Below are 26,112 nucleotides of genomic sequence, written 5' to 3' on the forward strand. Positions count from 1 at the left end.
GAGTACTTTGCAGTGACCTTAAAGTGAATAATTTGACACCAAGCTCACTGTATGGACCATTTATGTATTTATACATGGTGATCATCTCCCCCTTTAATCACCTCTTCTCCAGAGAGATCAAATTCAGGTCAATTATTTCAGAAAGTTAATCTTCCCTCATAGCTGAGCTCCTCCATGCCTCCTATGAGTTTAGTTGCTCTTCTCTGCACTTTCTCCAGTTCCACAACATCATTTTTGTAAACTATTGCGTAAAACTGAGCTGCAAATTCCAGATGAGGTCTTACTAATGCTTTGTACAGGGGCAGGATGATGTATCTCTCTCTCTGGAGTCTAGGCCCCTTTTAATACAAGAAAGTATTTTGCTTGCTTTAGAAACTGCCGCTTTACATTGCATGCTATTATTCAGTTTATGATCTACCAGTACACACAGATCTTTCTCCATCATTGATCCCCCCAAACATACTCCCCCTAGAGTGTATGACACATGCATGTTTTTAGTCCCCAAGTGCATAACTTTACATTTATCAACATTAAACCTCATTTGCCAAATAGATGCCCAATCACACAGTGCATTCAGATCTGCTTGTAAGTGCTTAAGGAGACATCCTGTAAGGACTGTATTCCACTATATCACTTGGTATCATCTGCAAACACAGAAATTGTACTTTTAATTAACTCTATATCATTTATAAAAAGATTAACAGTAAGAGGCCCAAACACTGAACCTTGGGGGACACCACTAATAACCTCAGACCATTCAGAATATGAATCATTGATCTCAACTCTCTGAATACGGTCCTTAAGCCAGTTTTCTATCCAATTACAGATTGAATACTCTATACCCACAGACCTTAACGTATAGATTAGCCGACTTTGCAAAGTCCAAGTATACTATATCCACAGCCATTCCTCTATCCAATTTATTACTCACTTCCTCATAAAAAGAAAGGAGATTTGATTGACAACTTCTGTCTTTTGTGAACCCCTGCTGACTATTGCTTACAATATTATTTTCAAGCAAAAGCAATTGCATGTGATCCTTATTCAAACTTTCAAGTCTCTTCCCAACTATTGAAGTCAAGCTTACAGGTCTGTAATTACTTGGCAAAGACTTTGATCCCTTTTTCAATATAGGCACCAATCCATCGGTACTAAGCCAGTCATAAGAGAGGCTCTAAAAATTAGATACAATGGCACAGCTCAATTCTTTGAGGACATGTGGGTGTGAGCCATCAGGTCCATGTGCTTTGTTCACCTTAATTTTGTCTAACTATTTATGAACCATATCAATAGTCAGCCATTGTGGTTCAGTAGAGGCTATGGACTTGAGTTAAATCCTGTTCCTTGGTGTACACAGAGCTGAAGAAAGTATTTAAGAGATTGCCTTCTCTTTGTCCCCAGTTACCAACTCTAAGTTATTGTGTAAGGGGCTTACATGCTCAGATCTGATTTCTTTGCTATTAATATATTCAAATAATTTGGGGGGGATTTATCTTGCACTCTTTTGCAACCTGTCATTTGTTTTGAACCTTTGCAATCTTTATTTCCTTTTACTAAGAGTACATGTTTTGTTTTAATTTTCTCTCTTCAGGAAGAACCATTTGTTATGGTTTTAGAAAATGTCCTGGGAAAGCCAAAGAAATACCAAGGATTTTCTATTGATGTCCTTGATGCCTTATCAAACTATTTGGGATTCAAGTATGAAATATATGTTGCTCCAGATCATAAGTATGGAAGTCTCCAAGAAGATGGTACATGGAATGGGTTAATTGGCGAACTTCTCTTCAAGGTAAATATGTGAACTAATATAAAGAAAAATAAATACACCCATATTTACAGTGGAAGAAAACTTAAATCATGAATTGAGCTTTCTAAAAGTATCATCCATGAGTGAACTTATGTTAATTTGATCTTTTTACACTACGTTTTAAATGTGAATTCCAAACGTCCCTGTAATAAGGTTTAAAGCCAGACCCTGGAGAAAATGAAAATTTACACACCACACTTGTGAAAATAAAAAAAACAAACTGTGTATTATGTCCTGAGGGTGGCTGCAAAGTATAAAGATCGTATCTTGCCGTACACTGTCTCCTGCAAGTAACACCAAGCTTCCGGGCACTGAGGAGATGGAGAGATGTGACTCAATCAGTGCAACATTCCAGTCGCATCACTTGCTGCTCCTCACTATTGTCCATTCACAAAATGTCTTATATGTTTTCAGAGAATACCAGCCATTCTGTGATTAGAGTAGGAGAGAAGGTGGGTGTGACAACATATATCCTCCTCCAATCACAGAATACCATTTTATTGATAATTTACGGTTCGGTATGTAAAATATATTTTTTTGCTGGAGTGTGTATTTGAGGTTCCTAGTAACTGGTAACAGTAACCTAGTAACAGTGTTTTCGCTTAGATCACACAGCTTCCAGTGGTGAGCGTTGCTTTCAAGACTTACATAGGAAATTTAGCAACCAGTTATATTAGACAGAAATTATGTTTTCTCATGTGCTATATCTTACCAATTATTAAGTGGAGTCAATAGTCCTTTTTAAATATGTTTGTAATTATGTTGCTACTATAAAAAAAATGTTTATCAATGCTAGAAGAAACTTGATAAACCAAATTAGGATATGTCTGTTTTTCTTCAAGGCAAGGTAGTACAAGGCATTATAAATTGTATTTATGTACCAATTTATTTATTTGCATCTTTGAAGTTGTCAACATTTAAGATGTGCTTTATATAGTGGCAGTCACATAATATTTCTACAGATAATAATGTGTAAAAGCTCTGTTGTGGGGGGATTGTAAGATAATCTTAATTTAGCTTTGGGGACATAGGCAATGTGTAACCTGTGTGGCCATTAGTATTTAATCACTAGAAAATGTTACTGACGTGCTTTGAATTTAAAGCAGGAAATATGATATTAATGCTGAATTTGAGGCAGGTATAAAAACACAATTGAAGAATTATGACACATTTTAAACCTTTTGTGTCCAGAGATCTCTGATGCCTACTGTAAATTCCCAGACCAAATTTTGCAGTGTCAGCCTGTCCCAGTTAACGTAACCGTAATTCTATGACTAACCTGCACACCTAAATTTTGTATTAATTTTTTCATGTTCAGTGCACTATTTAAAAACCATGCTCTGTTTTAATTAGAGGCTCACAAATGTGCAAACAAATATTTTTATATTAGGTTATCATTATCTTCAATAGTGTATCTGTTTCTGAGAGTGGAACTGTTAAAGACATGGCATTGCAGGCGAACGCGGGATCCAGAAGATGACAGTGTTTTATTTGGCCTAAAGCAGGGGTTGCAAATGCAAATCACTCAGGGGCCACTGGACAAATTTTTTTCTCCCAATTGCAATTGGCCTGCGGGCCGGTACTTTGAGACCCCTGGCCTAAAGGGTAAAGAAAGACATAGGGGTCTATTCATTAAGCTGCCGAAGGCAGCCGAGTGACAGACCGACCTGAAGTGAAGTGAGCCAACACTGTTCGGCTATTCGCTTCAGATTTGTACGGCTGATTACAGCTGTATATCGGCTGAAATGAGCCATACATTGGCTGGCTTCGGGTCGCCCGAACATGCACAGCATGTTTGGGCGACCTGAAGTGCAGAAGTAGTTCGACTTAGCCGCTGAGCGGCATTCGGCTCGGCTGTTCTGCTCGGTCCCTCTGTGGGACCGAGCAGAACAGAAAAATAGTTTAAAAAGTAGAAAAAAAATAGAAAATGATTGGGCGGAGCTAGCAATGACAGCTAGTCCCGCCCAACTGTTTTCTATTGGCCGGCGGTTCTGCTGCCGTCAAAAGAAAGAAAAAAAAAGTATTTTGCCATAGGAATGCATTGCTAGATTCCGATTGGCTATTTCAATTTGCAATAGCCAATAGCAAACTAGCTATTGCACCCGCCCTCTGCTGATGTCAATCACTAGTGGGGACCATATGGAGAACTGCAGCAGTGGGCGGGTGCAATAGCTAGTTTGCTATTGGCTATTGCAAATTGAAATAGCCAATAGAAACCTAGCAATGCATTCCTAAAGCCTTCGGCTCGCCTGAGCCGACGGGCTATACTGAATAGCCCGTACAGCAGCCCTTCGGGTTCTACTGAACCGAAGGGGTCATGGGGCCGAAGCTAGCTGAAGGATCGGCTGAAGGATCGGCCGAAGCTACGGCTAGATCCTTCGGCTGCTTCGTGAATAGACCCCATAGTGATTACATTCTCAGGGCTCTAGTATTTTGCACATTGATGTTAGTCTAATGCTATAAATGTGGGGAAGAACACTAGAAAATCTTTGCACTTTGGCTCCTTTATTGTCAGCCAACAGTTTGGTGGATGAATAATTGACCAGGATAAACTGGAATATAGGGACCTGCATATACTGTATGACAGGTGTAACTGGATTCCAAGACCAGTTTAACAGAATTGGAAATCAGTTTCCAATACATGTAAAAACTCTAGTTTTTTCACCTAGAATTTTAGTGAATCCACTCAGCTTTTACCATTTCTATTTTTTTGTTAAATAGGTCTCATAGTAGACATGCTCTGAATATTGGAAATTGACATGAAAGAGGAAATTGGTAAAATAAATCCTTTCTTCAAGGAGCATCCAATATTTATTAACTGAGGCAACAAGAAATAGACTAGTAGGCCCAAGGCCACACTTTCATTTATAAGCAAAAGGTAGATTTGATTAAAAAATTTAGCATTCAAAGACACTGTTAAGTGAACTGTGTTGACAAATGGGATCAGAATATAGGAAGGTCATAAAAAAATTAATTTGAATTAGCACTGTCCTTGATACTGCATAAATCAATAATAACAAACCTAGACCATATGAGTTTGAAATTGATCTTCTAGATGTTAGAAACATAATTATCTATATCAACTCAAATAGAGATTTCAACATTTTAACTGAAAATGTTTAAAAATAAATTTTGCTGATTTCAAAGAAAAAGGATGGAATATATAGTGCATATCTTTTCTCACCTGTATACAGAGAGTCTCGTCATCAACCCCTTTATGGCTGTGCTTTTATACTTTCTATCTTTCTTTTGGAAGCAAAATAACATTTTGATTTATGTTTATTATGCATGGCAATACTAAGGAAAAAAAAGAAAAATGTACAATGTCTATGATTCTCACATAAAAATAGCAAACTGTTATTTTTGCTAGATCGTTAGACAGATCTAGCAAAAAATACTCTGTTTGTACTGATTACAGGGATACTAAGTATGTGTGTGGCAATCATGTTTATTGCTTGGTCTCCGATAAAACATGCAGAGCTTTTTCAGGTCCATCTATACTTTCAGCATTTTAACATAACTGGATAGGCTCTATTCTGCAGGAACACCATAGATTCTTCTATACACACTACATGTGCAGTAGCTAACAGCCAAGTACATTAATTAATGAATTATTCATTTACCTACTACATTTTTCACTTAGTGCCATTGTTCATGACTATTGTACAAAATAAAACATTTTTTTCAACACCTGGTGCTTGTTGTGGGGGTCTACGGACAGGGGGGCTTATTTGCATTGGGGTACCCCCTTTTTAATTGTACACATTCCCCCTAGAATGTAAAAAAGCACTTCTGCAATGTGGGCAATTTCCCCACATATGTGAGTTATCTATTTCCAGTACAACAAAGGCTCAAAAATGACTTAGCTCATTTTGTTTTGCATGAGATTGTATTTTAGTAGCTGTTATGAATCTCTGATATATTTTGAAAGTACCTAAACTGCAACAAATATCCTAAATATCACATCGCCTATGCTATTTATAAGGCAATAAAGTAAGTTTGGACCTTCTTTTTATTGTCATAAAGATAAAAAAAATTAAAACTATGGCCACCTATTTATTTATAGGTTTATAGACGTTAAAAAGGTTTGACATCAAGATACAAGCCAGGGTCCAGGAGCAATACTTGTTGCTGACCAGACTTGGTACAGATTCTTACATAATATATATTATGCTGGTATCTTTAATGTTTACAGTACTTCCTGGGAGGCATACCATGTCAGAGGATTTTCCACATGGTCATCTTGTCTGCTATGACTTAAGAAATAATTTGTTATTCATTTGAAATTGTGATGGTACTGCTTACAATGTATACTCGCCTGTAAAACTTTATAAATAATTATTATATAAAAAGATTATGGCTACACATATACAAAAGACATATGTGAAACATCTGTTGTACGAACAACTTTCTAATTTCTTTAGACCCCTATCTAACACCCATCACTTAAATGTTTACACCCCTATCTAATACATGTCAAATAAATGTTCAAAAACTAAAAGCAAATATGTTGTTGCAGAAATTTAAAAAAACGTAAAGTACATTTCTACAATTGCAGCCCTATTGGGATAACATCTATTTTTATTTTTGTTACATTTACAGTTACAGTTCCTATGTATATTGCATATCGCATGTAGTCAGGTGTATATCGCATGTAGTCAGGTGCAAGCCTTTACCCAATTAGAGTTTCAAAAGGCGTATTGCCTTGTGGGATGTTGCGCGATTGAAAAGACTTTGAACATCCCAAAAAGTTTGTGCGTTCGGCAAACGCTCAAACTAGCGATGTTCGAGTCGAACTCATGTTCAACGCGAACATACAGCCCATCCCTATTAGTGATTACTGAGCAGCATTTCTAATGTGTGCCTTTTTTAACTTCAACAATAATGCATGTGGCTGTTATCGCTACCATTAGTTGTTTATTTTGCACTGAAGCTTTGTTAACATTGTTATTTTTAGATCTATTATTATTATTATTATACAGGATTTATATAGTGTCAACAGCTTTACAAAATATAGGGAGACAGTACAATTACCATACAATACACAAGGATTAGAAGACACTGCTTGTGAGAGCTTACAATCTACAATCTATTTCCCATTATATTGTATTAACGTGAACTGAGCTAAACATTTTGAGGGTTATTCACTAAGGAGCTGAAGGATAAATCCGTAGCTTCGGCTAATGTTTCGTCTCACTTTGGCTGCTGGAGCCCTTTAAATCAGCCGAACCGAAGGGCTGTTGTACGGGCTATTCATAATAGCCCATAAGGCAGCCAAAGGCAGCTGGACAGCTCAGCCGAGTCAAACACATATGCTTCGGCTAGGCTGAGCTGAAGTCACAGCCAAAACAGGGAGAATGGTCTTCCAAAGCAGATCGTTCTCACCGCAAGTGTAAACAAATGTAAGAAAGGGGTGTTAACTCCAGTTAAAAATAAAAAAAGTGGGCTTCCCCTCAAAAGTCATATCAGGCCCTTTAGGTCTGGTAAGAAAATGGGGGGAATGTGGGGTCCCTCTAAAATTACCAACCAGATCCTTAATCTGAGCCCAGGCCTGGCAGGGCAGGAAAAGGGGGGCAAGTGACCAGCCCTCTCTATCTGCACCATATCAGGCCACATGCCCTCGGCATTGGTGCTGCTTTTGCAGGGTCCCCTCTGGTAAAGCACCTTGTCCCCATGCCTATGGGGACAAGGGCCTCTTCCCCACAAGCCTTGACCCATTGGTTGTGGGGGTCTTATTTGCTTTGGGTACCCCTTTAAATAAGGGGCACCTAGATGCTGCCCCCCCTTGTGAATGAGTAAGGGGTACTTGTACCCCTACTCATTCACTAAGGGGTTAAAAGTAAGTGTAAATAAACAGACCGCACTTTTGAAAAAGTCCTTTAATTAGAAAAAAAATTGATCCAACTAAGTAATTCATGTTATTCATGGTGTCCAGCATTGTCAATGATGACGTTGACTCACTGAAATAAAAAAAAGCCTGATGCCCGCTGGCCAGTCGGCACCCGTTAGAGACACACCGCAAAATGACAGCTCCCGTTCGAATGTTAACAACTGGGCAGAGCTAGCGGTGAAATTGCCACGGGCTCCACCTGTTTGTTTTGATTTATCCAGAACCTGTCATATGGGTCTTCTGAGGTCCCGCTCAAATCAAAACAAATGGGCAGAGCTCTGCCCATTTGTTGTCATACAATGATAGGCTACTGTCCTTAAATGACCTGAGGACAGATGTTGGATTAGCTGAGTCGAACGTGCTCTTCACTTCGGCTCGCTCTGAAGGGAGCTGAAGCCAGCCGATGTACAGGGCTGAAGTGAATAGCTTAATGGTGTTCGGCTCACTTCACTTCGGCTCAATTATTCACTCGTGAATAACCCCCTTTGATTAGAAAATTATTCGGAACTCATTGTTGCATAAGATAGCAATATCTGTTGAAAAAAAGAACTCATACAGCTTCTTGAACTGATGCCACAATGATGAAAACCTTGTTAACTAGTATTTACTGACTAAAGCCTAATGAAAGACTGATATGATAAGACTAAGGGCCAAATATTGTAGGTACACACTATAAATAAAATTAAAAAAATTCTGGCTGATAAATGTGATAACTGTTGAATTCATAGTTGTTTGAATAAGCTCAGAGGTACCACTTATATATGGCCAAAATGTATATGTTTAACTACATACTCTTTATATAAATATGGAAGATAAGATCTGAAATAATTTATTTCAATTTGACATCCGAAAGGCATAATTTAGCAGCTCGTACTCTATATCTTATAATGTACATGACAGTATCATAACAAGAGGATTTCTAAATATATCTGCAAATGTCCCTGTTTCTGTAGCATATTAGATATATTTTGAGGGAAAGCTTTAGGTAATAAAATGTATAAAATAATCAAATACATATTACTATTAATAATTAAAAAGGAAGAACATTTTGGATTACCAGAATTTCCTTTGAGATAAATTGTTGTTGACTCTAAGGCAGTGTACATCAACTTGTTTGGTTTATTTTGTACAGACCTTGGTCCCTCGTTGTTTGTCGTTAAATAAAATGTAGTGGAATCTTGTATTTTGTTAGATATCAGTCAAGGCAGAAATGTTGTACTTCAAATTATACTATTTATTGGCTAATCTAAAGATGCTGGCTTTTGAGATCTTCCTTGTGTGAATTGTAAAAGGCCTGAGGCAGGGAAATAGTATTTGATAACTTAATTTAGCCAACAAAAGAAATCACTTAAATTACAAACTTTCTATGTTAAAAAATATAAACTGCACATACATAAGAACCAGCTTATATGTTAGAAGACAACTGTAAAAATAAACATTAATGCTGTAATCCAGGTTTGTTGTGTTGTTAGTGATAGCAAAATATATACTGTATATATTAAGATGATTCTGTTTCAATAATTTTTTTAATGTAAAGCTTACCTGAGTGTGAAGCAGTAAATAACACAATAAATAAGCAGTCAACAATTACACTATACTGTAGACATTAGCAATAACGTAGTGAGTATTTTCTTCTTTAATCCCAGCCCATATAGCAATATATTTCACCTTCTAAGTCTGTAAATTTCGTAATTGACTACAGACTGCTATAGCAAAGAAATGTCTCTCACCATATTGTATTTATATTAGAAAATGTGATGTAAATGATGCAGTGAAGTAAGAAAGAAAACAATTTTTATTAGCGGTCATAAAACAATCTCATCAATTTATCTTTAAAGTAATCTTGTAAGTATTAAAACAGTACTGGTGCCTACATGTGTCTCTAGATGTTTTGCTCTACATCCTGAATTTCGTGAATTATGGGCTGCTGTAACTGGCTTGTTTTAACTTCTTGACAAACTTCAGTCTTGGTCTCCCCACCTCCCAGATATCACGTTTTTAATGGAAAATTTTGTTGCCCATCTTAATAATTGGACAATTGGAACATACAGGTGAAACTCGAATAATTAGAATATCGTGCAAAAGTTCATTTATTTCACTAATGCAACTTAAAATGTGAAACTAATATATGAGATAGGCTCATTACATGCAAAGCAAGATAGTTCAAGGTGTGATTTGTCATAATTGTGATGATTATGGCTTACAGCTCACGAAAACCCAAATCCACAATCTCAGAAAATTAGAATATTACATGCAATCAATAAAACAAGGATTGTACATAGAACAATATCGGACCTCTGAAAAGTATAAGCATGCATATGTACTCAGTACTTGGTTTGGGCACCTTTTGCAGCAATTACTGCCTCAATGCCGCGTGGCATGGAAGCTATCAGCCTGTGGCACTGCAGAGGTGTTATGGAGGACCAGGATGCTTCAATAGCGGCCTTCAGCTCTTCTGCATTGTCCGGTCTCATGTCTCTCATCTTTCTCTTGGCAATGCCCCATAGATTCTCTATGGGGTTCAGGTCAAGCGAGTTTGCTGGCCAATAAAGCACAGTAATCCCACGGTCATTGAACCAGGTTTTGGTGCTTTTGGCAGCCCATGTCCAGGATCCGTCTGTGTGTGGTGGCTTGATGCACTGACTCCAGCCTCAGTCCACTCCTTGTGAAAATCCCCAACACTTTTGAATGGCTTTTTCCTGACAATCCTCTCCAGGTTGCGGTCATCCCTGCTGCTTGTGCACCTTTTTCTTCCACACTTTTCCCTTCCACATAACTTTCTATTAATGTGCTTTGATACAGCACTTTGGGAACATCCAACTTCTTTTGCAATTACCTTTTGAGGCTTTCCCTCCTCATGGAGGGTGTCAATGATGGTTTTCTGCACAACTGTCAGGTCAGCAGTCTTTCCCATGATTGTGATTCCTACTGAACCAGACTGAGAGACCATTTAAAGGCTCAGGAACCCTTTGCAGATGTTATGGCTTAATTAGCTGATTAGAATGGGACACTTTGAGCCTAGAATATTGCACCTTTTCACAATATTCAAATTTTCTGAGATTGTGGATTTGGGGTTTTCATGAGCTGTAAGCCATAATCATCACAATTATGACAAATCACGGCTTGAATTATTTTGCTTTGCATGTAATGAGTCTATCTCATATATTAGTTTCCCCTTTTAAGTTGCATTAGTGAAATAAATGAACTTTTGCACGATATTCTAATTATTCGAGTTTCACCTGTATATCAGGTGTGAGGGAACAACAGTCAACACTTCCACAAAACCATTCAAACTTGCTGATCACAGAATTCATAAGAGCTCCGAAGCAATAGAATGATTCCAAAAGCATGTACAGGGGACATTTGTGCCTGGATTGCAGTGCTGGAACATATCAGCACTGCGTGGGTATACTTTAATATTTACTTTTAAATATCTATTTGGAAAACATATAAGATCTCCTTTTTTTCTCAGACTTAAAAAAGGGGACCTCCCTATTTCTCTAGCATGGCAACTTGACTGGTGAGTATGTAGACCTTACATCATGTCTCTTAGCTTTCACTGGGATTAAAATGTATCTCCAGGTATTACACAAGTTTACCCTCAAACCTCCCTCTCCCCTCCTAAAGCATCCCCCCCTGTTCCTGTAAGAAGAAACAGTTTGTATTACTGCCGGTGACATTATCACCAGGATTGTACATTCTTGCAAGTGCAGCTGCTGGGAGGTCAAATTCTGTTGACATATGCACACCTCCAGAACTACATCTCTTAAGAGGCCTTCTTACACACAGTGTTGAGAGGGTTTTTGGGGTCAAAACAGCAGCATTGTTTTATAGGAAATGAATAAATGTATGCACATGAAGCAAGGCAGAGAGCTGGAGAAGTGGTGTTATTTTGTGGCCCAGAAGTTAGGGTTCACAACACTGCTTGGGATATCACTGCAGCAAAGGCACTGTGCTGTCAGCTCAGACAGAAACTTAAGAGAACACTTGGTTTCTGGCAGATAAACAGGTATTTTTCTGTACTTACATGTATTGGAGAGATGTACTGAATAATTATTTTTTTCCATATTTTGCTCTTATATATTTAAATCAACAAGGCTAAGAACAAGATCAAGGTCAGTAACTAACATAAACATAAGGGCTTATACTTCTCACAATTATTATATCCAAATAACTCTTATGAAATGTATAATATTTCCTCCATTTTGTATGACCCTGCTCTATATGATTCTTTAATGTTGCGGTGTTAAATATTTATTCCCATCTCAAAACGAACTGCTCTGTTTCTCTGAATCCTGTCCTTAGTGATGCTTTCCTGCTGTGCTTATTCAGACCCAGAAATATCCTTCTTAAATAAAAACTTCTCAATTTCTCTGTCTCTTGCCCTTGATGCTTTGCTGTCTTGCTGCCAATGCATGCCTAGAAAAAAAAACTCCTTGTTCTTTGTCTTAGAAATTATCACACACATCTTAAAAAGAATCTCTTCTATTCCTCTGATTTATGGTCTATAAATAGTATTGAATTCCTGACTTCAGCTTGTGATGATGCTTTTCATTTGTACTACTAAAGCTTGCCAGTAATATCTTCTAATTTCCATTAAAAACAGACCAAGGGGCCAAATCAAGTAGAATCATTGGAGGAAGAATTTACAGAATTTTGCACATTTTACCCTTTACAAGGATAAGATAATATTGAGAACTAGAGCCTCCTTCCTTTTTAAGGTAGTTTCGGCCTTTCACCTGAACCAGGACATTGTTGTTCCAGATGTTTGCCTCACTTCAGTAAATTGCCTAAGTATACAGTAGTTTGTCCTGTACTAGTTTACCTCCCAGCCTCTGAATCCATTTGAAACACTAGCTGGCTTTTCGTCATTCTTGATGGTCCCATAAAGTGGAAACAGCTTCACCATTTCCCTGTGACTCAAACAGATCATTGTTCATGCATATGGTCTTAAGGACAAAGTTTCAACTTTCCCTGTCAAGGCACACTCTACTAGATCTGTGAGTACCTTTTGGGCTTTTAGACATCTGGCTTCTGTTTCTCAGATTTGCAAGTCTGCCACCTGGTCATAAGTGGTTTTTCATTACTCATTTGATGCTAGCTTCAGGCAAAAGGATCTTCAGGCAGCTATTTGAGCTCCAGGCTGCCCCAAGTTTTATTCTGTTTTGTTGTGTGGGCCTGTTGGTGTTGTATTTGCTGTGTTGCCCACCCCTGAGTTGAACTGCTTTCGGCCCTACAATTGTCCAATAGAGTTACTACCAGGAGCAGAGGTACCCTTTGGCAGGATTTACCCCTTGTCCGAGCCTGAGTTAGAAACCTTACGTCAGTATATTCAGGAAAATCTGGACAAAGGTTTCATATGACCCTCCACTTCTCCCGCAGGAGCAGGAATATTTTTTGTCGAGGCGAAGGATCATTCTCTCTGACCTTGCATAGATTACTACTGAATAAAATCACTGTGAAAAATCTCTACCCTCTGCCTCTAGTACCTGAACTGTTCGAGTGATTCAGGTCCACAAAGGTCTTTACCAAATTAGACCTTTGTGGCACCTATAATTTAGTTAGGATTAGAGATGGGGATGAGTGGAAGACAGCTTTTTGCACACGATTCCGACATTTTGAACACCTAGTAATGCCGTTTGGGTTATGCAACGCCCCGGCGACTTTTCAGCATTTTGTTAATGACATTTTTAGAGAGTTTCTAGATCTCTTCATGGGTGTTTATTTAGATAGCATTCTATTTTTTTCTCCATCTCTTGAGGTTCACATAACATGCCAAGAAAGTCCTGAGTCGGCTCCGTGAACACAAATCAAAAAACAAATATGTAACAGCTGAGAAATGTGATTTTGAGAAAGAGATGATCCGATTCATAAGTCCTGATCATCTCCACCACTGGCATCTCCATGGATCTGCAAAAATTAGCAGCCATCTCAGATTGGCCATTCCCGGCAGATCGCAAAAGTGTCCGAAGATTTGTGGGGTTTGCCAATTTCTATCGAAAATTCATTAAAGGTTTTTCCGCCATTATCAGCCCAATCACGCAACTTACCATGTGAGGAAGCGGTTTCCAGTGGTCCTCTGCGGCACAAGCTACGTTCAATAAGCTTAAAGAACTTTTCACTTCAGCATTCATTCTAAAGCATCCAGACCCAGCACTTCCTTACATTCTCGAGGTAGATGCTTCTGAAAATGCTATCGGAGCCATTCTTTCTCAGCGGGAAGGCTGAGATCATTACTCCATCCTGTCGCCCTTTACTCCAGGAAGCTCAGCCCGCCTGAGAAAAACTATGACGTAAAAGATCGGGAACATCTAGCTATAAAAGCCGCCCTAGAAGAAAGACATTACTTACTTGAAGGTGCAGCTCATCCAGTCCTGGTCTTTACAGACCACAAACATCTTAAGAACCATCTGAAATATATACAGGAATCTCAGAAGAATATCCATCTTAAATAATGTCATCCTCCCTATCCATGAATGCTTACTCTTCTTCCAGGCCTCCATCCATATTTGTGTCGCCTCTAGGAGTGGTGTATAGTTAAGGTTGTATAGCTTTCTTAGATCTGCAGGTATTTTTGCAGCTAAATAGCTAATTGCTTCTGAAGCCCAGGCAAATGTAACAGAGCTTACAATCTAGAAAACTAGAGCTTAAAATCCCATGCTCACCCTGGGGAAGGGTTATATCCAGGCACTGTGACTTACTAGCATTAATTCGATAATTACTTACTTGTCCAAATTGCTCTATTTCACCTAGGACCAGTGGGAACGCTATGCTTGGATTTGTAACAAAGTAGCAAGTCATCCGCAAAAATATATAGTTACATAGTTACATAGTATTTGAGGTTGAATAAAGACATTAGTCCATCAAGTCCAACCTATTAATGTGTGAAATACTTAATTTAAGTTATCTCTGCCCAATCTTCACCCCCCCTAATATCTGTATTCTGACCTAGTGCTGTAGCTAGATGTTCCCTCGCTATAATACACAGTAGAGGGGACAGTGGACATACCTGATGGGTCCCATTTGTTATTTTAACTGGATCTGATAATATACCGTTCACTCGTACCCATGCCATTGGAGAAGAGTACAGTGCCATGATTTTTAACATTAATAATTCTGGTAGCCCTATTTGTTCTAATGAGGCTTTCATGAAATTCCTGTCAAGCCTATCAAAGGCCTTCTCGGCGTCTACTAATAACATGCACATAGGAAGCCCACGTTTACAAACACATTGAATAAGAGATACTGTTTTAATGGTATTATCACTGGCCTCTCTGTCAGATACAAACCCTGCTTGTTCTGGGTGTATTACTGTCTCAATATAAGATTGAAGTCGTAAATCTAAAATGTTTGCATATACCTTTTAGATCGACATTTATCAGGGAAATCGGCCTGTAGCTTTTTGTTCTGTGTATTAATGTAATATAAGCTTCCTGACTCTGTTGTGGGAATCAACATCCCTCATTAATTGCATTAAACACAGTATGCATGATTGGAGCAAGTTTCCCTGAGAGCCGCCTATAAAACATCCCTGTCAATCCATCTGGACCTGAGCTCTTCCCCAACGGCATTGCATGTATTGCCCCTGTTATCTCTTCTATCGAAAAGTGCATATCTATATATTCTATTATTTCTCTCCCTAGCCTAGGTAACTCTGCCTGGGCCACATATTGTTTCTTTAGTACTTTTTCTATTCCTATATCTTTGATAGATTTACCCTTTCCTATATTGTATAATTCCGTGTAATATTTAAAGAACACGTCGGCAATCCTCTCTGAGGAGTGAACCATACCCTGTTTTGGGCAGCAGATTTTTGAGATATATGTGCACCCTTGTTTGTTTCTGATGGACCACGCTAATGATCTGCTACACTTATTTCCACATTCCATTTAGTACGCTGAGAGCAGTCTTTATGTCATTATATACTAACTCTAGTTTTTGATGTAATTCTACTCTTTTTCGCTGGAGTTCCTGAAAAGCTTCCATGACCCCACTGTTTTTATGTTGGCAGCCCAGTTGATGTATCTCCAATAAAGTTCTAATAAAGTTCTAATATCTTAATTTCTCTTTCTTTTTAAACGGGCCCCATGTGAAATCAGGGTACCTCGAATAACACATTTCAGAGCCTCCCATTTTATTGGTGGTTCTGTAATATCATATTCATGATCAGTTACAAAGTTTGCGATCACCTGTGCATCCGTCTGCCTTGTAACTGCATCTGGTAGAAGTGTTTCATGTAATCTCCAAGTTGCATGTAGTTTTGATGTACCTGGTGCTGTTATTGTACAAAAGATAGGAGAATGATTGGACCGTATTTGTACACCTATGTGTGTTTGTGGGAGCCAGCTCAATAAGCAGTGTGAGACAAAGAAATCATCTATTCGACTATAGGATGAGTGAGTCAGTGAATGACATGTATAGTCACTTACTTTGGGGTTAAGTGCACGTCAAATGTCTACTAACTGTAACCCATGAGGATGATGTTTTAATCTATTAAGTTGGGCAAAGGGAATAGGTCCTACATCCTTTGATGTATCCATATCTGGGTCCATTGTATTATTAAAGTCTCCTCCCATTATTACTATACCTTCCATAAAGCTATGTAGATAATTTAATATCCTAAGTAGCGCCCCCACTTGGCCATAATTTGGTAAGTAGACATTTACTAATGTATATTGTTTTCCATATATTTTACATTTCGCAAAAATAAATTGTCACTCCCCATCAGTTAATTCCTGATATTCTGTCACTGGTATTGAATTATGGAAGTCTATCACTACTCCTCTCGACTTATTCTGGGAATAATTACTCATAAACCACTTAGAATAGTGTCTTGTTGACATTTTAGGGACTTGTGAGTCTTTAAAATGTGTTTCTTGAAGATACAACACTCCGACTCTCTGTCTGTGCATGTCATATAGCATTTGGGACCGTTTTTGTGGCACATTCATACCTCTTACATTAAGAAAGCCACATTTAAGACTAACCATTATATAGTCTACTCTGGCTTTTGTTAAAACCTTTCCAGGCCCCTCTCCAATGCACCTACTTCTTCTTCCCCAAAAGAAAAAAAAAGAACAAACCACACCACCAGCCATTTCAGCCCCTCTTGCCCATCCATCACACTCACTCTTAACTCCTAAGAAGTTTTGGCTCCTACCCATTTTGAGCACTTACCGATTATTTCGGGGGAATAGCCAAGACAATGGGCCAATCGCGCACCTTCCCCTACATCTCCCTTTCATATGTGCCCTTCTTAACTAACTACCCATCCATATCTCCTCTTGTCTTCCAATATACTACCTCTACCTTCTTTAATATTCCCCTATGGGTCTCTTCTAAGTCAGGAGACCATTACCCTAAGGGTAACCCTCCATCTTAACAATGTCTCTCTGTTCTCTGCCCCCCCCATCTCCACACCTCCCCCCCTCCCTTAACTAAAATATCCCACTCCACCCCCAATTCACCATGTGGACCAAAAATTATACACACAAAACAAAAAAAATGTTCACGCGTTCTTCTTCACATTACTTATGGCCCTGGTTCCAAGAACATTAAGCCAAATGCTTTATCTCACATGTACCCGGAAACAGGAGACCCGGATCTCCCTGATAATATTTTGCCAGCCCAAAGTTTTTAATTATTGGAGCTTGATTTGAGGACTCGGCTGAGACAGGCTTCTTATATGGACGCTCTACCCAATGAAATTGACTTGCTTGAAAAGGATGTTCTATTTTTCTTGGGCAATCGAGTCTTTGTGCCTTTGGAGTTATGAGTCACTGTACTTAAACTTTGTCATGATCACAGGCTGGCTGGTCACTTTGGAGTGACTAAAACAGTTGCGTTGGTGAAGTGGTCCTTCTGGTGGCCAAACCTGAGAGCTGACTGCCAAGCCTATGTGAAGTCTGGTTTGACTTGTATACGAAGAAAGAACGAAAGAGACAAGTTTTTAGGGCTGTTGCGTCCATTCCCCATCCCGTCCCGCACGTGGGACATGATCGGCATGGATTTTAGAGTGGAACTGTCTCCCTCTGATGGTTTTACCTCCATCTTTGTGGTTATGGACTGGTTTACCAAAATGGCTCACTTCATACCAATGATTAGCACCCCCATCTGCTTCAGAAACGGCTCGGGCTTTCATCAGAGAAGTTGTTCGTCTCCATGGTGTCCCCAGTAATATAATCTCGGATAGGGTTGTTACATTTTTGTCTACATTTTGGAGAGAGCTTTGCAAGTCGTTGGGAATAGCAAACCACTTTTCTTCTGCTTATCATCCTCAGACAAACGGTCAAACAGAGCAGATCCAATCAGACCATTGAGCAATATATCCAATGCTTTACGTCCTTCTCTCAGGATGATCTGGCTTCCCTTCTTCCATCTGTGGAGTTTGCATACAATAATAATAGTGCATTCAGTTATGGGACAGTCTCCATTCCTTGCTAACTCTGGCTTTAATCCTACATTTTTGCCCAGTTTTGACTTTAAAAATATTTGTCCCAGCCATTCAGGTTAGGGTTGAGTTCTTGCATTCAAATGTCAATGTTCTGCTGGATGCTATGACCAAAGCCCAACTGGATAACGAGACCTGTTATGATAAGACACCAAGAGGGGACTTGGCCCTCAATCCTGGAGATACAGTCTGTCTTTCCACACTTAACTTGAAATTGGCACGCCCTTCTAAAAAGCTGGCCCCTAAGTTTATTGGGCTATTTCCAATAAAGAGGATAATAAATCCTGTTTTACTATGAGCTGCTCCTCTCTGGTTGACTATGAGCTGGTCCATCCTGCTGATGGTCTTCAACTTGTGCTTCCTGTGACCTGTTACCCTGTCGGACTACCTGTTGCTTGTTTTTGACCCAGGTTGTTTTGACTATTCTTGCTTGCTGCCTGCCTTCTGACCTCGGCCTGATTTCTGGACTTTGCTTTGCCTATCGATTTTGTACTACGTGTCCGCCTGGTTTGACCTCTGGCTTCGTCTGGTGATCCTGATCCTGAACTTCTACTGCACGGTGTTCGGACCATACACTGGCTCCATGCTGTCCTCCGCACACCCTGCTCCCACATCCAGGGGGTGCAGGACACGAGGTGTAAGAGAAGCCTCCTCATCCTACCGGTCTCCCTCCAGGTACTTGATAGTAGGAGTGCACGCTAAAAAATCTCCTCTCGGCTTCTTTTACCTACGTGGATCTTTTTTGATTTGGAAAAACATGAATAAATGGTCATCTTCATTATGTTTAGAGCAGAGAGAGGAGATATCAGAACTATGGAACAGAGATCCTTTATCCACAATCTAGAAAAACTAGAAGTTTGCAGGTAAAACATACAAATTAACTAAAACTGCAATGTTACATCACTATTGACTCTGCATATAAAGCGGGGCATCCAGCCAAACATTTGAATTCAGTTTTAGACAAAATGAAGACAAGTTAGAATTGCTATCAGGATTTTGTTGCTACACATGTTTCCATTTTGGAGATTTTCTCCAACAGAGACACAGGCAAGAATAATGTGCTATATTTCTACATAGCACATTTTTATTAGTTTGTTTGTAAGTAGACAAAGGAATACATATAGAATACCCTAAAGGTTCCCTGTTAGCATCCCCTGACATTTGCGATACATTACAAGAGGGAACAAGAGATGGCCAACTGACAAAATAAAGTGTACTTATAGTTTTTTGTCCACCTCCCCTGACTTAGTACATCCCATACTCCCACTGTGCAGATTTATACTTTGATCTGACACGTGCAGCCTCCAGGGATTATTTGAGACTCATCTACCTCCCTATCCTGCCTGGGACATGAGCCGCAGCCTCATGTGTTTGCTGGCATCCCGTGCCACAAGTCCTAGCACTCTTTACTATTGAAGTCTAAGAAGTCTACTGTGCAGGCTCACCCAGGAGAGAGAGAGGACTTGAAGCACAAAATATCAACAATCACAAGAGACCATGGGCGTCAGATCTTGGTAAGTATGTATCTGTGGAAGAGGAGGGTGGTATCTGTCAGGTTAGGGGATGAGGTTAAAAAAAACTATGAAAATGGTAGTAAAGTGTAATGATCTTTAGGAAAACTATATAGTATATGTTTCAAACCTTATTTCCAATCTAGGTGTATACTAAGAAATAATACAGGCAAATGATGTAAGTGCTAGAATTCTATATGAAGCTTAAGATAGTTATGCTGCAGTTTAATAACCAAACTTCAGCAGGTTGACAGAATCTCCATCCGCATTTGAAGTTTCCATTACTAATATATAATCATCTGCGAGTACAAGCGGTGCGGTTATACTATCAGAAGACAACATAATGTCATATTGTACCTTAATAGGTCGAAAAAAACATGTTGCTCTCAAGCACGTTGATATGAAAACCATATATTACTGTAAATTATTTCTGGTTTCAGTTATCTAATGATGGTAATTTATCTGCTTCCAGTTATGCATTTGTATAACAGATCTTGTTATTTTTGATCATTTAAATATCATAGTTTAAGAAAAGAAAATTGGATAGGTTTAGTGAATCCATATTTCATCAGATTATCATGTTCACTGAATACACCCAATGAATAATTCATTGTACTGGGAAAAGTAACGATTATGATAAATTGTAAATAAGCTTATGCTTCTAATCAACTTGTAATGTTTTATTAACAAGCAGCAATATTTATATTACGATTGCGTGGGAAATATATATGCATGAATAATGAGCAATCATGAAGAATGTACAGGTTTTTGAAAAGCTTTGAATTAGTCATATTAAAAAAAAAGGCATAGCAAACAAGTAAACAAAATTATCATTGAACTTTGATTTATGCTTGCCTTGCTGCTAGGCATTAAATCTTGCTCAATGACATCTATTATGTTCAGAATATTCATATGAGGAATACTGCACACTTTTCTTGTGGTAAAGCTGACTGTATGAGATGGAATCTGGAATCATTCTTTAAGAATCAATTTTCTATTTTTTTTAGGCTAACTCACATTTATAATGTTTAATGCAAGTTCATCAAAGCTTGTGTGATGCATGCCTAGTTTTGATTCTAGGTACTGGTCAAGCCCAGGTGCAGTATTCCTGATCAGCAATATGAGCAGTGACCAGCACAAATTGTTTCATTTAGTGGACTCTGCCCCTTTTGTGCAAAGTGTAGTTCAGTTGGAGTCCTGTTGGAGAATAAATAAACCATCCTGATCTCTGTGACTTTTTTACCACCTCCTCCCCTCTCTCTATCCCTCTCCATCTCCTTTTCATTTAAGGAAGGAAACAAAGAATTGATTCATTACAAATATAGGTTTTCTGCAGTTAACTCTTTTATGTGAAAAGTAGCATTGACACATCTAAGGGATGTTTTTGATTTTGAATTGAAACTTTTGATGAGCAAATTCTCATGAGATAATATAACAAATGCAGCAACAAAAACTTATGGAGCTCAGTGACTGGACCTGCTTCATTTTTACGAAAATGTATCTTGGATGGCTTAATGGGTATTTGTATTAAGTGCCAGTACTTAAAATGTCACACAAAAGGCAAATTTACAAGAGCTATTAATTTTATAATATCCTTACTTGATGATGTTTCTGGTAGTGGTTTGGTTATCTGATGTCTTACATATGTGCAATCTGGTCAATTAGATTTCTTTGAAATGGACACTTTTTCAATTTTATCATTACCTTAAAGTCGACCTTTAAGCCCTTGCACTGAACATCACATCAGCATTCAACTTTGCAAGCTGATATTAAATGATCTTACATTCGTTAGTTAAACAAACATATTTGTATTTTACTTACAATTACAGTTTTTCTACTTCCTGGTCCTCTTTGGCACAAATGATGTAATCATGCCCAAGTGCTGCATCCTGGGAAGGTTACATCAGCAGAGCATTGCTGGAAAAATGTTATATGTAATCTCACGAGATCTCAGGGAAAGGCAAATACAATGTGCATGTTCACATGTCCTAGTCACATGTGCCAGAGTTCCAGGAAGTTACAGAAGATATAGCAATCTGCCCTTAGTAAAAATGGCCACAGTCAGAAGGATGGGGAAGAAAAGAAAAATTAGGTATGCAAAGAATATAAAGTCAGAAATTATCTATAAGTGTCTGTTTGAAGATTGCCATTTACAAACACCTCTAAAGGTGTATTTGTTTTCATTTCAAAGTTCCTCTTTTAAGTACTCCGCATGTACACATGTAAGTTTTTTGGGGTTATTTTGTAAAGACAATTACATTTTCACTTTTATTTATTTATGTAGCTTTAAAACCCTTGTACTTAATCATTTCTTAGACATTGAGCTCTAATGTCATAAAGCTGCATTGAGTGGGTAGTTCTCTCTCTGACTGGTAGGAAGGGATTGCTAGAAAGCTTCCCTGTTTTGTTTATGTGATATAGCTGACAATTATAAGTAAACATTATGTCTTAATATATACTAGAATAGTAGACAGGGTAATCTTTTATCTTATACTGTACATATACTGTACAAGATTCTTGGCTGCGTGTTACATCTTGCCTTAACCCTTTCCCTGCCACTGCTGTAAGGGCATACGGTGGAACAAAACTGTTCCCAAATGGCCAGGTCAGTATGCCTTACGTCAGTGGTATTTACAGTTCTGCTATAAGCTCATGGTCGCTTTAGCAGTACTGTTCCCTGGATGGTCCCCTTAATAGCTGTCATCAGTGGCTCATAAACGCTGACAGCTATTAACAAAAATGATGTGTGCCCCACCCCCGCCGACACCGCTGCCGCTGGCCGTGGGCATCTGGAGCCTCTCATCCCTGCCTGAAGCCTCTCCAGGCAGGGATCTGTGTCTGCATGGATCCCCCTGCTCTCCCCCCGCTTGTAGGGGCTGAGGCATCGGGGATCCGACGGGGGCGGGCGGGGAGGAGATCGGAGCCGCTGTCATCTTGTCAGTTTCAGGATGACAGCAGCTCTGTGTGTGGCCAAGTGGAGGATCAGTAAATATCTGTGATATTTACTGACCCTCTGTGCAGCACAAACACTGGAGTGATCGTCTGATCACTCCAGTGTTTGTAAATAACTGGGGATACACATAGTACTATGTGTCCCTAGTTATGAATGAACAGGATGTGATTTACATCACTTCCTGTTCGTTCATGAATTTCTCAATGGGGAGAAGCACTCACTACAGAGGCTTCTACCCATTCAAAAACTGGTGATAGTAAATATTTTACTATCACCAGTTTCTGAATGAATGGGAAGCCTCTGTACTGAGTGCTTCCCATTCATTGAGTGCTGAGGATGCATAAAAAGAAATGAGGACTCTGTGTCCTCAATTTATTTTTCTATTTTAAAAGGAAAATTTCAGGGGTCTGTTTAGACCCCAGATATTTCACCAAAACCCCCCAACAGTAAAAAAATATATTAAAAAATAGATACAAAGTGTAAAAAAATAACTAAAAAATGTGTAAAAAAACTAATCAAAACAAAAGCACAACCTCCCTCTTCCCCACACACATAACATACACGTGCACCATATTGTGGTGTAACCCATGCACATGCGCTGCAGTGCGTTGTTAGAATGCATCGTAGTGGATCATTTTTTATTATAATTTTTTTGTTTTAAAAAAAACATTAATTTAACTGTGGCAGCACATGGCAAAGCTTTATGACGCATTGCCATGCGTTGTGATACCTTGTGTTGCAATGAAATATACCATATCATTTTATCACAACACAAGCACAGTGCAAAAACTATTTTTAACATAAGTCCCTTTTTTTACAGTTTTGCATACCTTAATTTTTTTACCTTTTCGCAAAAAGGCGCAATTTCAAATTCGCAAATATTTCTTATTTATTAACTCAATACAGTTTCATCTTTTCGATTTAGTCAGAAAATATGTTTTTTTGTGCGCTGATACTGATTTTAGTGGGCTTTTATCAATTCAATTGTGTATTTTTATTGGTTTAAAATTAATTTGAGAAACATTTGCGCAATTATCGCAGGGCCTACAAATTTAGTAGCACCATATTTTCATTCTACCAGGCCTGTGCTTTCAGAAAATATATGGTTTGGGGGGGTCTTTTACAAACGCTAGCAACGCAGCAATGGAAGAACAAAACAATGGGGAAAAATTGCAAAAATGGTGTGGCCAGCTGAGGTGCAAAATGTTCCGGAGGGCTTGGCAGCAAAAGGGTTAAACTTTTTTTTTTCCTGCTCCCCTTAACAAACACATAAGAAAAAGGGAGCAAGTAAACAGTCAACAGCAGATTTTTGTTTAAGTAATGGGCAATGTATATAGCTAAAGCTAAAAGTGTCTAGTTGGTTTTTGGGTTGCTTACTATTACCTTGGCAATGCTTAAGCCTTGGTAATTCACACCAATTAAAATTAAAATATGAAACCTTGAGATGCATATAAAAGACACAGTCCAGATGCTCAGTACTTCAGTTTTGTATTTAGGTTGTTGTAGTGTGTAGCACTGCTGAAATGTTTGGGTTCTCCTGCCCTTCTCAGTGGTGGCCCAGCATTAACTGAACACGACAACTCATTGACACACCATTAGTGAAAAAGTGAACAGGCCCCAAAGGTTAGTGCTGATTGAACAGGATCTGTCAGAATGCACTAGGCCAGCAAAAGGGAACAACTTTCACACAGCAATATCAGCAGTAACAGGGGTATATACCCTTGTATTATAATTTAATGTAGATAAGAATGCATATACCAATGCAAATTACCATGTAAAAATAACAGTGCAGCACAACTACTGTGTATAGGCCCTGACTAACAATTGGCTGGTAGAGCAATAGAACAAGTTTTCCAGCAGTGGGGCTCTTAAATCAAGGGTACTTGTAATCCACTTTTATTGCTCCAAGAACACTATTTGTCCTACAGGAAAGCTGTCCCCAAACACACCACTGATGAAATTTGATTCATGGGTGGCCCTACAAGCTGAGCCATGTGGATAGTTACAGGTTGAACAGTGACTGCATCCTATCAGATGCATCCACTGTTGGAGTATTCAGGAAATGACAGGTGCCAAGGCTGCCTGAATGCAATAGATAGCCATGGAGATTCCTCTATTCACGCTGTTTAGCATACGTGGGGTATCGTTTGATGTTCTTCCATTCAACCACAAGCTGGACGAGAGAAAAGCTAGCCATGTATGGCTATTTTTAGCCTTAGTGTATCAGAAAATATTAAATCCAGGGACAACCATGCTCAAAAATGCACCAGTATTATAAGCCTGTAGACATTTTACAAATGTGACAGGAAACAATACTGGTGCCTCCACGTGCAATATCGGCCAGTTGAAATGGTAACGAACACACTGAAGAGGCAGCTCCCACAGGTCAAAGGACCTTTTCAGATTTCCGTTGCTAGATGATTTGACATCCCATTGTTTTCTACATGCCTTTTTACTACCGACTTCTTGTAAGTACAATACAGTTGTGCGTTTTTATCATTAAAATTCATTTTACACTATGGAGGCGCTCCTTTTTGTTTTTTGTCTCTCATTTTACAAATGTTTTTGCTTGTCTATGACTTTATTTCAATTAACTATCAGCTGCATTATATTTTACCCAGTTAACTTTGATTTAACTAGATAAACATCACAGTGGTTTTATTATAATTGTTTTAGAGCAAGCCCTAAAATAATGTGAAGTTACGAGAACAAGGGAAATGTGAGAGATTAGACCATTAGCTCTCAATTGTTATTGTCTATGTAATGATTACACTTCTAGATATTTACTAAAACTGAAATACAAATATAAAAAAACCACTCTAATACTTTTTACAATAGACATTGTACCACCCTTTTTTGCTAATAAGCCCTCTTCCAGGATGTTTTCTTATATTGCATTTATGTAACCAGTGATATCTTCAGATCATCTTTATGTTAAAGAAGAACTCCAGACAAAATTTGTATTAACCCTTGCAGTGGGGCTATCGCTGTACTGCGTGGGTTAACTGTTTGTTTTTGTCTGCAGAGGAATTAAAACATTGTACTTACCCAATTTTCCAAGCCAGCTTGCTCTTAGACCATGTAGCCCCACGTCAAGGGTTAAAAAACTTTTTGGCTTTGGCTTTAAAAGAAATCACATGTAAAAAGAGGGCTTCTTCTGTGGGCAGAATAGTGGTTAGCACATCGGCTTTGCAGCACTGAGGGTCCCTTGTTTAAATCCCGGGCAGGGACACTATCTGCAATTTTTTTGCATGTTCTCCCTGTGCTTTCATGGGTTTCCTCCAGGTACTCTGGTTTCCTCCCACACTCCAAAAACATGCTGGAAGATTAATTGGCTCCTGTCTAAGTTGGCCCTATATGTATTCATGTGAGATAGGGACCTTAGATTGTAAGCTCCTTGAGGGCAAAGACTGATGTAAATGTGCACTAAGTAAAGCACTGTGTAAATTGTCGGTATAAATACCAATAATAGTTTGTTATATACACATTATATTTATATAT

General features: G+C 38.7%; 1 protein-coding gene across 1 annotated transcript in view; it reads left to right on the forward strand.

Annotated features, from left to right (window-relative positions):
* GRID2 (glutamate ionotropic receptor delta type subunit 2) overlaps window positions 1-26,112 on the forward strand; it is a 383,270-nt gene that overhangs the window by 188,759 nt on the left and 168,399 nt on the right. Inside the window, exon 10 of the mRNA XM_018565404.1 lies at window positions 1,592-1,789. Within this exon, the coding sequence (XP_018420906.1) occupies window positions 1,592-1,789 (198 nt within the window). The remainder of the gene's footprint in view (window positions 1-1,591; window positions 1,790-26,112) is intronic.

The sequence above is a fragment of the Nanorana parkeri genome, unplaced genomic scaffold, assembly GCF_000935625.1.
Source record: "Nanorana parkeri isolate BGI_ZX_2015 unplaced genomic scaffold, ASM93562v1 scaffold844, whole genome shotgun sequence".
In the NCBI taxonomy this organism is placed as follows: Eukaryota; Metazoa; Chordata; class Amphibia; order Anura; family Dicroglossidae; genus Nanorana; species Nanorana parkeri.